At 37.7% G+C, this 12234-nt stretch overlaps 1 protein-coding gene across 2 annotated transcripts; it reads right to left on the bottom strand.

The window, feature by feature from the left end:
* Positions 1 to 6092: 6092 nt before the first annotated feature.
* On the bottom strand, positions 6093 to 7564 carry LOC117568423 (uncharacterized). 2 transcript variants are annotated; one of them, XM_034249072.2, is made up of 4 exons: positions 7313 to 7564; positions 6944 to 7256; positions 6498 to 6892; positions 6093 to 6408 (listed from the first exon to the last, which is right to left on the bottom strand). In XM_034249072.2, the coding sequence occupies exons 1-3, from the start codon at positions 7459 to 7461 to the stop codon at positions 6635 to 6637; spliced, it is 720 nt and encodes a 239-aa protein (XP_034104963.1). In that variant the 5' UTR covers positions 7462 to 7564; the 3' UTR covers positions 6093 to 6408; positions 6498 to 6634. The 2 variants fall into 2 exon arrangements, with proteins under 2 accessions (XP_034104963.1, XP_034104964.1); XM_034249073.2 differs by having other exon boundaries at positions 6093 to 6378.
* Between the last annotated feature and the right edge of the window lie 4670 nt (positions 7565 to 12234).

Below are 12234 nucleotides of genomic sequence, written 5' to 3'. Positions count from 1 at the left end.
AAAAAAGCAAAAAAAAAGCTTGTATGCTCAGCCAACATCTCAGCCTCTAGTTTTTATGTTTTTCACCTGATACCGCCTCTGCTTTGTCAACAAGTGACAACAAATTGCATAGAAATTGTTTACATTTTATCCGTAGCAATATTCGCTAGTCGAGAAGCAGTCGCGAGTAAAAGACAAGAGGCGTATAAAGAATATTCTGCATTATAGAAGTAAAATATTTGTTTGGATTCTGTGTTTAGCCAAGTGCAAACGATTTTATGGATGTCTATATAGTGTGTGAGAGGTGCCACTGTGGTTGTCTATCGCTTGGGTTTTGTTTGGCGGGGTTGTGAAGGCGAAAGTTAAATTTTCAAGCTGATTTCCCACTGACAAATATCGCGTGTTTGTGCTGATCCTGCGGAGCGTAAAGTGCAGTTCGCTCTGTTCGCTTTGGCGTCTGTGAAAACAATGAAAAATTCATGCAAATGAAAAATAAATGCACACAAGCCAAAGGATAATGCCAAGCCAGCCAGCCACCGAGCCGGAGCCACAAGGAGCCGCAAAATAGAAACACATTTCATGCAGTTTTCGTTGGGTCCTTTTTGCCTTGGTCCGTGCCTGCTTGCAGTTCCCACTTGGCTCCTTTGTCTGTGCCACGAAATTTCAATAAATTATGCAAAAATGTTCGTGGTTTCGCGCTTTTCCTTTTTCCTATCCAGGGTCTCTTTTTCAGTCTTTTTGGCAACATTTTACTTGCTGTTTTATTCAAATTTGCGTGCATTTTTTATTTGCTAAATAAACAAAATTCAGCGTAGAGCGTTCTCTTATCTGTACACCTCGAAGGGAAATACAATACACACGGACTATCAACCCTTCATATGCTCAGCATCCAAATCGAATTCAACCCTCCCTACAAAGGGAGATCGCATGTCTTTGTCTATCGATCAGAGTTGTGCAGGTAAACGATATACTCCCGTACTCATATGCAAATTAGTTTGATTAAATATTTAAATGAGATGCCCCTAATGCCAACTAGGGGGCACAGGTCAGGGTGAGTAGGGTGCGTAAAATACCGACAGCTGCGTTCACAGTTAACGCATTTGTACTCATATTTAGGTCCCGCCACGGGTTCAGCTTAGTTCACTTTCTGAACTCGTAGCGAGTGGAAGCAAATTACTTCATCGATCGATACGACTATTATAAGCAGTTGATTCAGATGTCTTTTCAATTTGGTTGCATTTGGTAGCGAAAATTATTCCCTTCTCTACAGTTTCAGCTTCTGAAGAATTCTCTCTTTTATTCTATTCTATTCTATTCTTCATGTCTGCCTTTCTAAAGTCTCTTCACAATTACGTTTGGCATTTTATGCGTTGCGTACACAGCTATCAAATCCGAGGTTCACCTAAAAAGATCTTAACTGATCTGAAAGTAGCTAGGAACAAAAAAGTGGCCGGCCACATATACAATTTTCAATTTTTCACTGTTAGACAGATAACTGTGATTCCATTTGGAGTAACGCAGCGTCATAACTAGATAGAAATTACTACCAGGCCATAGCACGAGCTGTTCCCCCCAAAGAACGAAAGCAGTAGGTGCATCTTTGACTCTCCACAAAAGTGCCATATGCTGGTGAGCTGAGGCAGCTCTCTGAGTAGCAGCCACAATACAAATGATTATGTTTATACTATTAAAGTAATTTACTAAAAAAATGACGCCCAGTCGAAACGAGATGATCCGCAGAACGGCTGCTGGATGCTGGTTGGTGCCTAGAAACGATCTCTGATCGCCAAAGATCATTGCTACGATCGCTGCGATCGCTGGTCAAAGTCAACCGCTTTAGCTGCGGGTTAAGCAGCCTGCTGTCTACTTAAGTGTAATCTAAGTATGGTTCAGCGATCGGAAGATTCGCCAGTTGGAGCAACGATCGCCAAGCTTTATCACAACATTTTTGTTGCCACAAAAGATGGATTAGTGCCGTGCAAGTGCAAGCACAGCAGATCGATCAACTTGTGGCTGCCACAAAACCATTTGGTAGTCAAGGTGCGAGATCTGTAAATAATGTGGCAAAGCGAACACAACTTCGTTGGCTGAGGCTTTAGTTCGTCCAGCCTGAGGGCAACAGCTGGGGCCATGTGTGCTGCTGAGCTCGAAGATCGTTAATCGAAATCGCACTTTGTGCAGAGTCTTTCGCCTGGCCTGTACAGCTCTATTAACCCCGCTGCCGCTGATTTGGTGATAACGATCGTAATCGTAGCGGTACTCTAGGAGCAACACATGTTGCACTTGGCCCCCGCCGATCACTCTTCACTGGGCTCTACTCTATTATTTTGTCTAATTTAGAAAATAGTTTTCACTACTCAAATTAGTATGATTCCATGATTGCATTTATCGTACGTAAGTACACTCGTCTTGTTAGGCCAAACTGCAGTCTACAAAATTGCAGACGCTTGGCTAACATATGTTTTGGCCCCAATATGTTTGCGTCCAGCACTTCCGCATCGCTGCGATTCTGAGTAATTTGCAATGGAGTGAGTGCGGTTCTATTTTTTTTTTTTTTTTTTTTTTTTTTTGGTATGGCATAGTAAAATGAAAACAAAATGAAGGCTGCTCATTTTCTCCCCCTTTTCATGCACAAATAAATAAAAATATTTATTAAATCCATACTCATAAATATGCATGCCGCCGTCGAGAATCGCATAAGTCAATAGGGGCCTCTTCTAATTACGCCAAGGGTCTGAGACTGTCATATAAAAAATGAAAGGCCTCGTTTACCAAAAACGAAAAAAGAGAAAAAATTAAGTGCCATAAATATGCATGAGGAAACCCTTGGAATAAAAATCCACAAAGAAAGAAATGTTTTCAATTCGTGAATCTACCCCCGCAGCTAACATTGAATGGATAGAAAGTTTTGTTTGCTTAGTTGCCGTGTAGTAAGTAAATACGAAAGCTATTTAATCGGCCTCAGGACTCCTCCTTTATTCCATACATACTCACTCTTTTTTAGCCAGGAACAAAAAGAAAGGTTTACAATTAAAGGTGTAGTCCTGTCTGCTTGTCTGCCTTCATTTCATTTACCTTTGGATGGCATTTTCATGTATTTGGCTTTGCGGTTCATTGATTAAAATCAAACTGTTTATTAGCGCCACCCTTGCAAACGGTTAGAAGTAACCTCCCCCGCTCCTCACTCTCTCAACCCGAAGACTTTGCCACCAACCACAATCGAACTGGCAGTTAGCTGTTGTCTGCGTGTGTTTGTTTAATTGAGTTTTTCGGTTTTTCGTTTCTTCTGCGCTTAGTTTCGTTATTTTTATTTTTGGGTAATATTTGCATTGCTGGTTTGTCATTCTCATTAGTGCATAAATATCGTATCCGTGTTCGTATCCGTATCCATATCCCGTATAGCATATCCCTGTCTAGGGGAAACTTTTATCAATCGTCATATATCATCCCATCTATCTAACCATTTTTGTTTGCGGCCGACTTGTTTTCTCTTGCCACTCGCAAAATGATTTTAATTTTAGATTAGTTCTCAAAAACACAATCGAACAAAAAATAAACAAATATCAGAAATCTCTCCCCCACCACAAACACATCAGTATTTTTGGCATTTGCCATCCACACATCATTGTCATCGTCATCGTCATCGTCATCGACTCCGACATTCTATTGACAGGCACATCAACATATATAAGAGTTATTGAGGACTGCATTTGGGTTTATATTTTTGCCTTGCATGGTTTCGGTTAGTTAATTTAAAAGACACCCAACGATTATTGGTTTCAAATTGCTTAGAACACGCGAATTTTTTTGCTGCGGCATTTTTTCAGCAGGCAATGTTTGATTTTATTTGCTTGTTTTCTGTGTATACGCTTCACTAAATAAGTAGGCGTTGATCCGCTCAATCGGTCTATATTTGGCTCCTGATTAAATCACACATTCTAAATGCAAGGATGTAAAAGCATCAAACAATGAAATAACAAACAAAACATCAAAGAGTAGAGGAAAAAATGTGTTATAGATTTACATTCATTTCAAATCGATTATTTCAATTATTTCATAATATACGCGAATATTGAGATAGACCATAAAAACCTAAGCATTTCATAATATTCGACATCGTACATAGTAAACATAAATTCAGCTCGAATTATGGCCAATTAGGTAGTTGGTTATTTTTTAGACAACATCGAGAAAGCGTTCACTTAACTTTTTTTTAAACAAGTTGCACTTCACTTATTTTCATAAATGTAATATCACATCTACCGTCTTAACGCTAACAAGTCAAACAAGAGTTAACTTTAGTGTCCACCAAGTACGGGGAGAGGGAAACCTCTCTGGAGTAGCGGTTTTCATATGTCTGCACTTAACAAGCCTTTCAATATAATTCAATGTCGTTCAGCAAGCAAATCCATTAATCTCCCCCAGCTGTGCCTTTCCCCCAAGGCAAGCGAAGTGCGGTCACATGCAATTTGTGCTACTTGTTGCTGCCTCTGTGGTAACCTTTCACAAAGGAGCCACAAAGCAACACCTTTGGCTGACCAGCAAAAGCAGCAACAACAACTTCTGCGAAGACTCGGTATCTTTTTACCTTTTATGATGCGATTTGCATAGCGTTTAGGTCGCCACATCGCATCGCATCGTTTCGCTCAACCCATCACATCGCCTCACGTCGCATATTAATATTTTAGCCGCCATCCTTTCATGCCATGTTCGGTTTCACTGCTCTAAGAGACCCGGTGCAGAGTTGAATCTCCTCCTGGTAGCCGTCGGTAGCTGCACGCCAGTCAAATTCAAGTTCAGTTTCTCACGTGACACGAAAATCTTTTTTGTGCGCAACAAGTTTGTGGTCTGATAAATGATATCGCACACAATTCTTGACTCGATATGCATAGAGAGACCTTGTCTCTGGCCATTAATAATTGTTGCACAAAGGTGCCCCTTTATTGTTACTTCAACATCCATGGATCAAAGCTCAGCCACTTTCAGGATAAGACTTATGCTTAAATGATATGTGCACATCTCAGATAGTATTATTATCTCAAGATATGAAGATTTTAAATAACAAACATAAAGCTGCAGATTTTGGGTATTGATTGCTTTGGTTAACAATAAGGTATTAATATATGGTATATTTTGAATGCAGTAGTATATCCACATATGAAATATAGCTTTCGGTTAATTTAAGTGATTTCGATATATTTTAATTTCATAAACTTCAGTATATTTTTGGTAAATCAATTTAGTATATTTTAGTATCTTATAGGTATTTATTTGGTATAATTTAACCTTAATACTGGCTAACGGAAACATAATGCTGCAGCACACTCAACTGTAGCTTAACAAATTTGGTTGCGATCGAACAAAAATTGTAAAAGTTATTTAAGAAATAAATTAGCATGGGCAAAAACGCCTACTTACTACTTGTAATAGTTGCTTTGGCTGGCAGTTTGGTATATGTGTGGTACATCTTGAATGTAGTACTATATCAATATAACAAATGTAGCATTTTGAATATTTTCGTATTAATCCGCAGTATTTTGCTTTTGTTCACGATATCACAGGTAGCAGTAATAATCACAGTCAAACATTGTCTACTGTAGCTTTAAGAAGAATTACATATTACAACAAAATAGTTATTCAACTATAATAAGATTCAAGGTGTAGAACTAAAGCCCACCACAACACACATTACATATACGGAACACAAACCTAAGAATATATGCATATTTATAACTATATGATAAGCGATCTCGACACCGCTCGAAAAGAGAAACCTACAAGTTGCCACTTGCAAGTGATGATGGATTATTAGTACGTGTTGCAAGCTCAGGTTGTAGGATGTATGGAAAAGATTGTGAGAGAACGAGGGCGAAGAACAAAGTGTGCGAAACGCTAAAACACACGAGACTCATTAATCCTGAGCGGCAAACGGAGGCAGGACCTTTAGCTGTCTTGCCACGACTCATTTGTACTAAAAACTTTGCGGCTTGATAAATTGCCTCAATAACACACGCACACACACCAAAGCAAACACTTCTGTTCTAGCTACAGGGCAGCAAAAAATATATCTGCATAACAGACACAGACATGTGAGGGACTAAATGGCTTTGGGCTTATTTGGTTTTTGTTTTTTATTTCAAGTTTTGCGATAGGTAAACACTTAACACGTTTTTGGCAGAGATTTAAATGTTCTCCCGGTCGCTTCATCTATTTATTTGCATGGCATTCAATCACTTTGGCAACCAGAGTGAGAGGAACGGCGACTATCGCATTTTGATATGCAAATAACACTCGGCAGTCTTAAATGCGTTGTCCTTCGCATTGTGACGTCCTTTTTGAGAGCGATGTCACGTTATTTGTGAATTTATTTCGTTTGTTTTGCTCGATTGTCACGTTTTTCTGTTGATTATTTAATGCGTTATATTTGAGCTTAAAACGGGTAAAGTGAAGTTATGAAAATTGTATGGAAAATAATGAAGCTTTATGAACAAAATCAACTTAATATAGTATGTACTTACAAGGTAATTTGATAAAAATAAAAGATTTATAATATGGCATGAGGTCCATAAAGATCCTTGCCGAAATTTCTAATGTTTTTTGTTAATCAGGAATATTGTGAGAGGTGTGTGGATGTGTAAAGTCCTGATCCCAATATTTATTCCGATTCAGATTCATCAGTTTCATTATTATCCTCCTCACTATCTTCGCTATTGTCGGCCTCAGACTCTGTGGAATATGGTGAGCTGTTGCCCGAGAATATTGCAGTTGATGCGTCAGAAGAGACTATAGATTGATCATCCTCTTCGCTGTCAAGATCAGAAGAACAAGCCTCTTCACTATCCGTCTGGGGTTTTTCAAATTCCTCACTATCCGCAGAGCGATTCCCATCCTCCCCCTCATCTTCTGCCCCACTCTGCTTGACCGTAACTTAAGTGAAACTGTAGAACTAAAATAAATTACTCACCATTGTCTGAGTTTGAGATCGAGTCTTCAGCTCATGCAGCTCTTTCATAAGAGCATTGCGCTCCACCGAGTTGAATTCCCTTTGCAGGTTGCACTCAATTTGCAGCTTATGGTTTCGTTTACGCAACTGAAACATATCGCTTAGCACCTGATGTTGCTTATTCACAATCGTGGTCATCAATTGCTCTAGATTCTCAATGGTGACCTCGTACTCACGCAGCTTCTTTTTGAGCAGCCAATTCTCCGAACGACAAGCAGCCAGATCCGAGATACAAACAGAGATCTTTTTGTCATCTGTCACAGCCTCTTTCGAACTGTGTGAAATTAAATTGAGTTACAATTGTAATTGCTGCATTAAAGTTGCATTTACGTATTGAGATTGGTGTCTTCTGGACTCATACTTGAAGTTGCACCTGCCACTCCTGTCTCTGCAGATTCGGGCAATGCAACTGAGGCCAATAGATCGATGCCATTTATTGGCGGCGAGGAATTAACAATATATTGACAAATGCACGACATTTTTCGAATGCCAATTTATTATGCTTATTTCAACGATATTTGTTTTGATGCTTAATATCTGACGATAAATTGAAATCAGAACTGTGTATTTCAAATGCTACCTTACAAATTCTGACAATATTCACACAGCTTACCAGACTATTCCAAGCTGATATGTTTGTAACGATATTTGCCAGGCTAACACCCAACCTTCAGAGCACGTTGCTCTGAACACTTTACGACTTGACATTTTCACACTTTGTTGGCAAACGTTCTGTGCTCAGACTGTGGCGAGACTTTGGACCAAGTCAAGCGACCCCTCGATTGTCTCCCTGTTGTTGCCTTTTGAGCCGGCGCCGCGTCAATGCCAATGCAATGCCTGCACATTCCGCTCCGCTCTATCTCCTATCTATGTGTTAGACTACGGATGTGTAAATGTGTTGTGCGGCTACGACACAGAACTGAGAAGCTCGACTTTTTTTTGACTGTGCGTCGGTGGATTGAAGTGCGAAATTGGTTTAAGTGTTTGCTAAATTGGCAGCAAAATGGCTTTTTCAATTTTATACTTAACGTTTATATTCAAAGTGACGCCTTGTCGTCTCGCACACAACTTCTACCATAAAAACTAACAATTTTTGTTTGTTTTATTTTCTTTTTTCTGGCAACAAGTGGCGCCTGCAGGGATATTGAAATTTTTTATTCTTTGCGCTTCCTTCTTCTATTTTTAACTTGGCAGCTTAGTCAATTTATCTCAGCCAGTCGATGGAAGTTTGTATGGCTACTTGTAATTACAAAACCATAAATAAATAGAATACCAGCGTATTTGCTGGTTGACCGCTTAACAGTTTCTGCCACGTCCCACGAGCATTTCACACGCTCGTGTTCGACACTAAACTGGCAACAAAGCACTTCGAATTGTTGTTGTTGTTGTCTCGACTTCAGCTCACACATATCATTTATAGCCGCGATAATCATGGCTTACACCCATGCATCCGCTTTTAGACACACATATATTTTATTGCCCTTCCTTCCTTTGGCCCAAGCACCGTCACGGCACTTGGCCATGGCTATGGTCAAAAGAAACTTTAATCGTGATGCCTAAACAACGCCAAATTACACACCAGAGGGCGCTACGCAGTCCATGTTAACATAAATTTGTTGCGCCTCTTCTGTGCGGACTGCCCCCAAAACTCGAATCGACTTCGAGCAACGGGTTACGAGTAAAGATGAGGTGTATAGGGAGGGGTAGTAAGGGTTAAGAGGATGCGGAGTGCAACCCATAAACGTTCAACTTTAAACTAGGCAACACATGCAAGCGCACATTTAAAAAGGCATAAGTCATACGTGGCTAATAAATTGATTAGCCAAAGTGGATTAGAGGTCATTGCTATATAAACAGGGTGTTTCGTTGGAGAAGAGAACTATAGATAAGAATTGAAAAATATCAAAGGTACGCAAATTATTTAAGAAAAGCACAAAAGTTCAAGTCAACACATCTATTCTATTTAAATGCAATGTGAATATAATAAAGTTAACATAATATATTATTAGTTCTGTAAAGGAATGGTCCACTGAAATAACTCTTGCTTAAATACTCGTTTTTTTTATTTAAGTAAATCATGTTATTCTATATAGTGATTTATTTTATATTTTTTATCCTTTTTTCTTATCTTTCAAAAAGAATACGTGTACGAAGCCCATTTTCCCATGAAGTGATAGCGTTACAAAATCACAGAAACACAAAAAAACACCCTGTATTACACTGTTGCCTTCCATAAGTTAGCGTCAACTATTTTTGGCATAACTATGTGTGCATTGGAAAGAAAAATTTGAGTACACAGAAACATGAGATGGACATAACCAAACCCGAAAGGAGAATCATGGCAGGGGGAGAGATGAGACGCTTAAAATGCCAGTTTGAGGTCTATTATTTGCTGGACACGAGCACATATTGATTGGATCGCCAATCGCAGAGGCGAAGGAGGGGGAAGAAGGTGAGGTGAGTAAAAGCTACAGATGGAGGCCGGTCAGTTGGAGAGAAAAGCAAATTGCTTCAACAAATACATACACTCACTGCGGAGTCGGTTACGAACTGAGGCCGAGCAAATCACATGGTAATGGATGCACTACGAATCACAGAAACCACAAACAGGCAGCTGGGAGCCAAGAGCTGAGAGCTCAATGCTCAATGCTGGGTGTTGTGAGTTGGCAGTCGGGAGTTGTAAAGCCAAGAAACTTGTTTCTTTTGGAGTTTTTCTGGCTTGGCGGTTGGTTTCGTGTAGCTCAGCATTTAGCGTCTTGATCGGTTTATCACCGATTAATTAGAGTTTGATAAATACGCGCACGCCGTGAGTAAATAAATCATGACAGCAGGCAGCAGCAGTAAACAGCAGACAACAGCCAACAGTGCCAGCGTAGGAGTTCCAATTTCAGTTCCATATATGAGTACTTGTTATTCTTAATAGTGTTTCTTTACAACATGTTTCCTACTGGCTGATACCTTTGGTCAGAACGAAGCTTGCAAGACATTAGCATATACCCAAAAGTAGCATTACAAAATTACAAAAAAAAAAAATAAAATCTTCATTTAGGTGTGCTTTTGTTTTTATAACAGCGGATTGAGCTTAACTGGTGTAAACAACGGACAAATTAGCCAGTGTTCATAAGCCCTTAGTTATCGGTATCGATACTGCATGCAGTATTGGTATCGCGATATTTGCTAAAAATACTTAAATATCTATCGATAATCAATACGAGTAGTTGTAAGCACGCACTCGAGCAAGAAGCAAGTTACCGGAAAATATTATAATTTTAAAATGTTAAAACACATCAATTCAAATATCCAAATAAACCTACAAATACTCTCGAAGGCCTATTATTTCCTCTAAACTCCCCTTTCACACTGGAGAATAAAAAATTGTTTTGGACTTGGTAAATTTTGGTTTATTGAACTGCAGCCATACGATATGAGGTTCAAGTGAGTGAGTTCAACTTTGACAAAAAATTTCAACATATGAAAATTGAACAAAAAATTTGTTAAACAGCATTTTATACAGTTTATTAATACAATGAGATAAGATTTTGAGTTAAACTTGAGAATAAAAAATATTTTTGGACTTGGTGAATTTTGGTTTTTTGACTCCAAAAATATATTCTTTATGAGTACTAATAGCCGATAGTTATTGTGTATTTCTTAATAGAATCAAGTTCCTTATTTTGCCGCCTCAAATTGTAAAATACAACTCATAACGAATGTAATTTCAAAACATGCGTCTCTTGTAATTATTATATTACAATTCAAACAACTCTAATAAATGTTGATTCCAAAAATAAAGGCCGTAGTTGCTCTTCTTGATAATATGATATATACATTCCATACTTCACGGTATATATTAAACATCATTATACCAAATTCTTATTGATTTATTATTTATTATATTTTTTTAATATTTATGTAGAATACACTATAGCGGGTATCTCACAGTCTAGCATACTCGACGTTAACTCTCTTACCTGTTTATTTTTGATTGTTTGAGCTGTCGTTGCTTTTGACATTCGCACAAAAGGCTGCCTATGGGATAGGGAGTAAAGAGCGCAGAAAAAAATATCTTTGAACATTGCCATGTGAGGAGTGCAGAGAGCTCAGCTTTAATTATGAGCGAACCAAATAAAAGTGCTTTGGATGATGATTGTTGATGAGCTGCGGTCTGAGATGTCTGAATTCAGATAGACTCTTGTTTCGTTGCAGCTAATTTTTTGGGGTTGTCCAAGGGTTGGAGGTCAAAGGTGCTTTGAATTATGCGCTCGTTACATATGAAAGCAAATGTAATTTTTGTTGCTCAATTTTGAAATACTTGAGTTTTGGGTGCAAATTTTGGTACGAGATGGTTAGATGAAGAGACAAGAAAAAAACAACATTAAAACATTCATATGAGCAATTTTTAAGTATGAGTAAAAATCCTTTCTTCACGAATGTATGAGTATAAGAATGTTACGTACATATAATTCACACATTTTAAGGTAAAATTTGTTTTTTTTGGAAATATGCAATTAATTATAACGTAATTAAATACTCTTTAGAGTAAAATAACTACAAAAAATATTAACTATATGGGTAATTCTCTGAGGGATGTCGCGTGCGACCAGCTTTTACAAAAAAAAAAAAACATATTCTGAAACAATTTTAAAAATAAGTAAAGGTTATTTTTATAGCTCTAGATTAGTACTTTAATTATAGCTAAGAATGGTTTTGGAATTTTTATTCTGTTTTGTTTGCTGTTCTGATAATTGCAAAAATTAACAAATTCGTACGCAAAACCAAAAAATGAACGAATTTATATATTTTATCGTAAAACAGAATAAGTTACTAAAATCAATCTTAGCTCTAAAAATAGTGCTAATCCAAAGCTTTAAGAAAAACCTTCACTTAATTTTAAAATTGTTTTAGTTTATGTTCTTTTTTGACACTGTAAAACTGTTCGCACGCGACATTTACCAGAGAATTACCCATATGTATATAATTATAATATTTATATACGCTGGGAAACTCTAAGATGCTTTATAAAATCTTTGATTTTACTCCATAACAATGTAATTTTAAAGTTTATATTATTCAATTTTAATAAAGCTATTGGAAAAATTAAATTAAAAAAAAACTTTTTCGATGACTCATTGGTCTGTTTATTTCTTGAATAATTCTTTACTTACATTGTTGTTTTTCTTTGAACTGTTCGTCCTTTTCAGTTATTTTCCGTATAGCCTTTTCGGTTGCTGGTAACTGACAACACTTACTAT

Source organism: Drosophila albomicans, chromosome 3 (assembly GCF_009650485.2).
Source record: "Drosophila albomicans strain 15112-1751.03 chromosome 3, ASM965048v2, whole genome shotgun sequence".
Classification (NCBI taxonomy): domain Eukaryota; kingdom Metazoa; phylum Arthropoda; class Insecta; order Diptera; family Drosophilidae; genus Drosophila; species Drosophila albomicans.
This window is presented reverse-complemented; position numbering and strand designations above follow the sequence as displayed.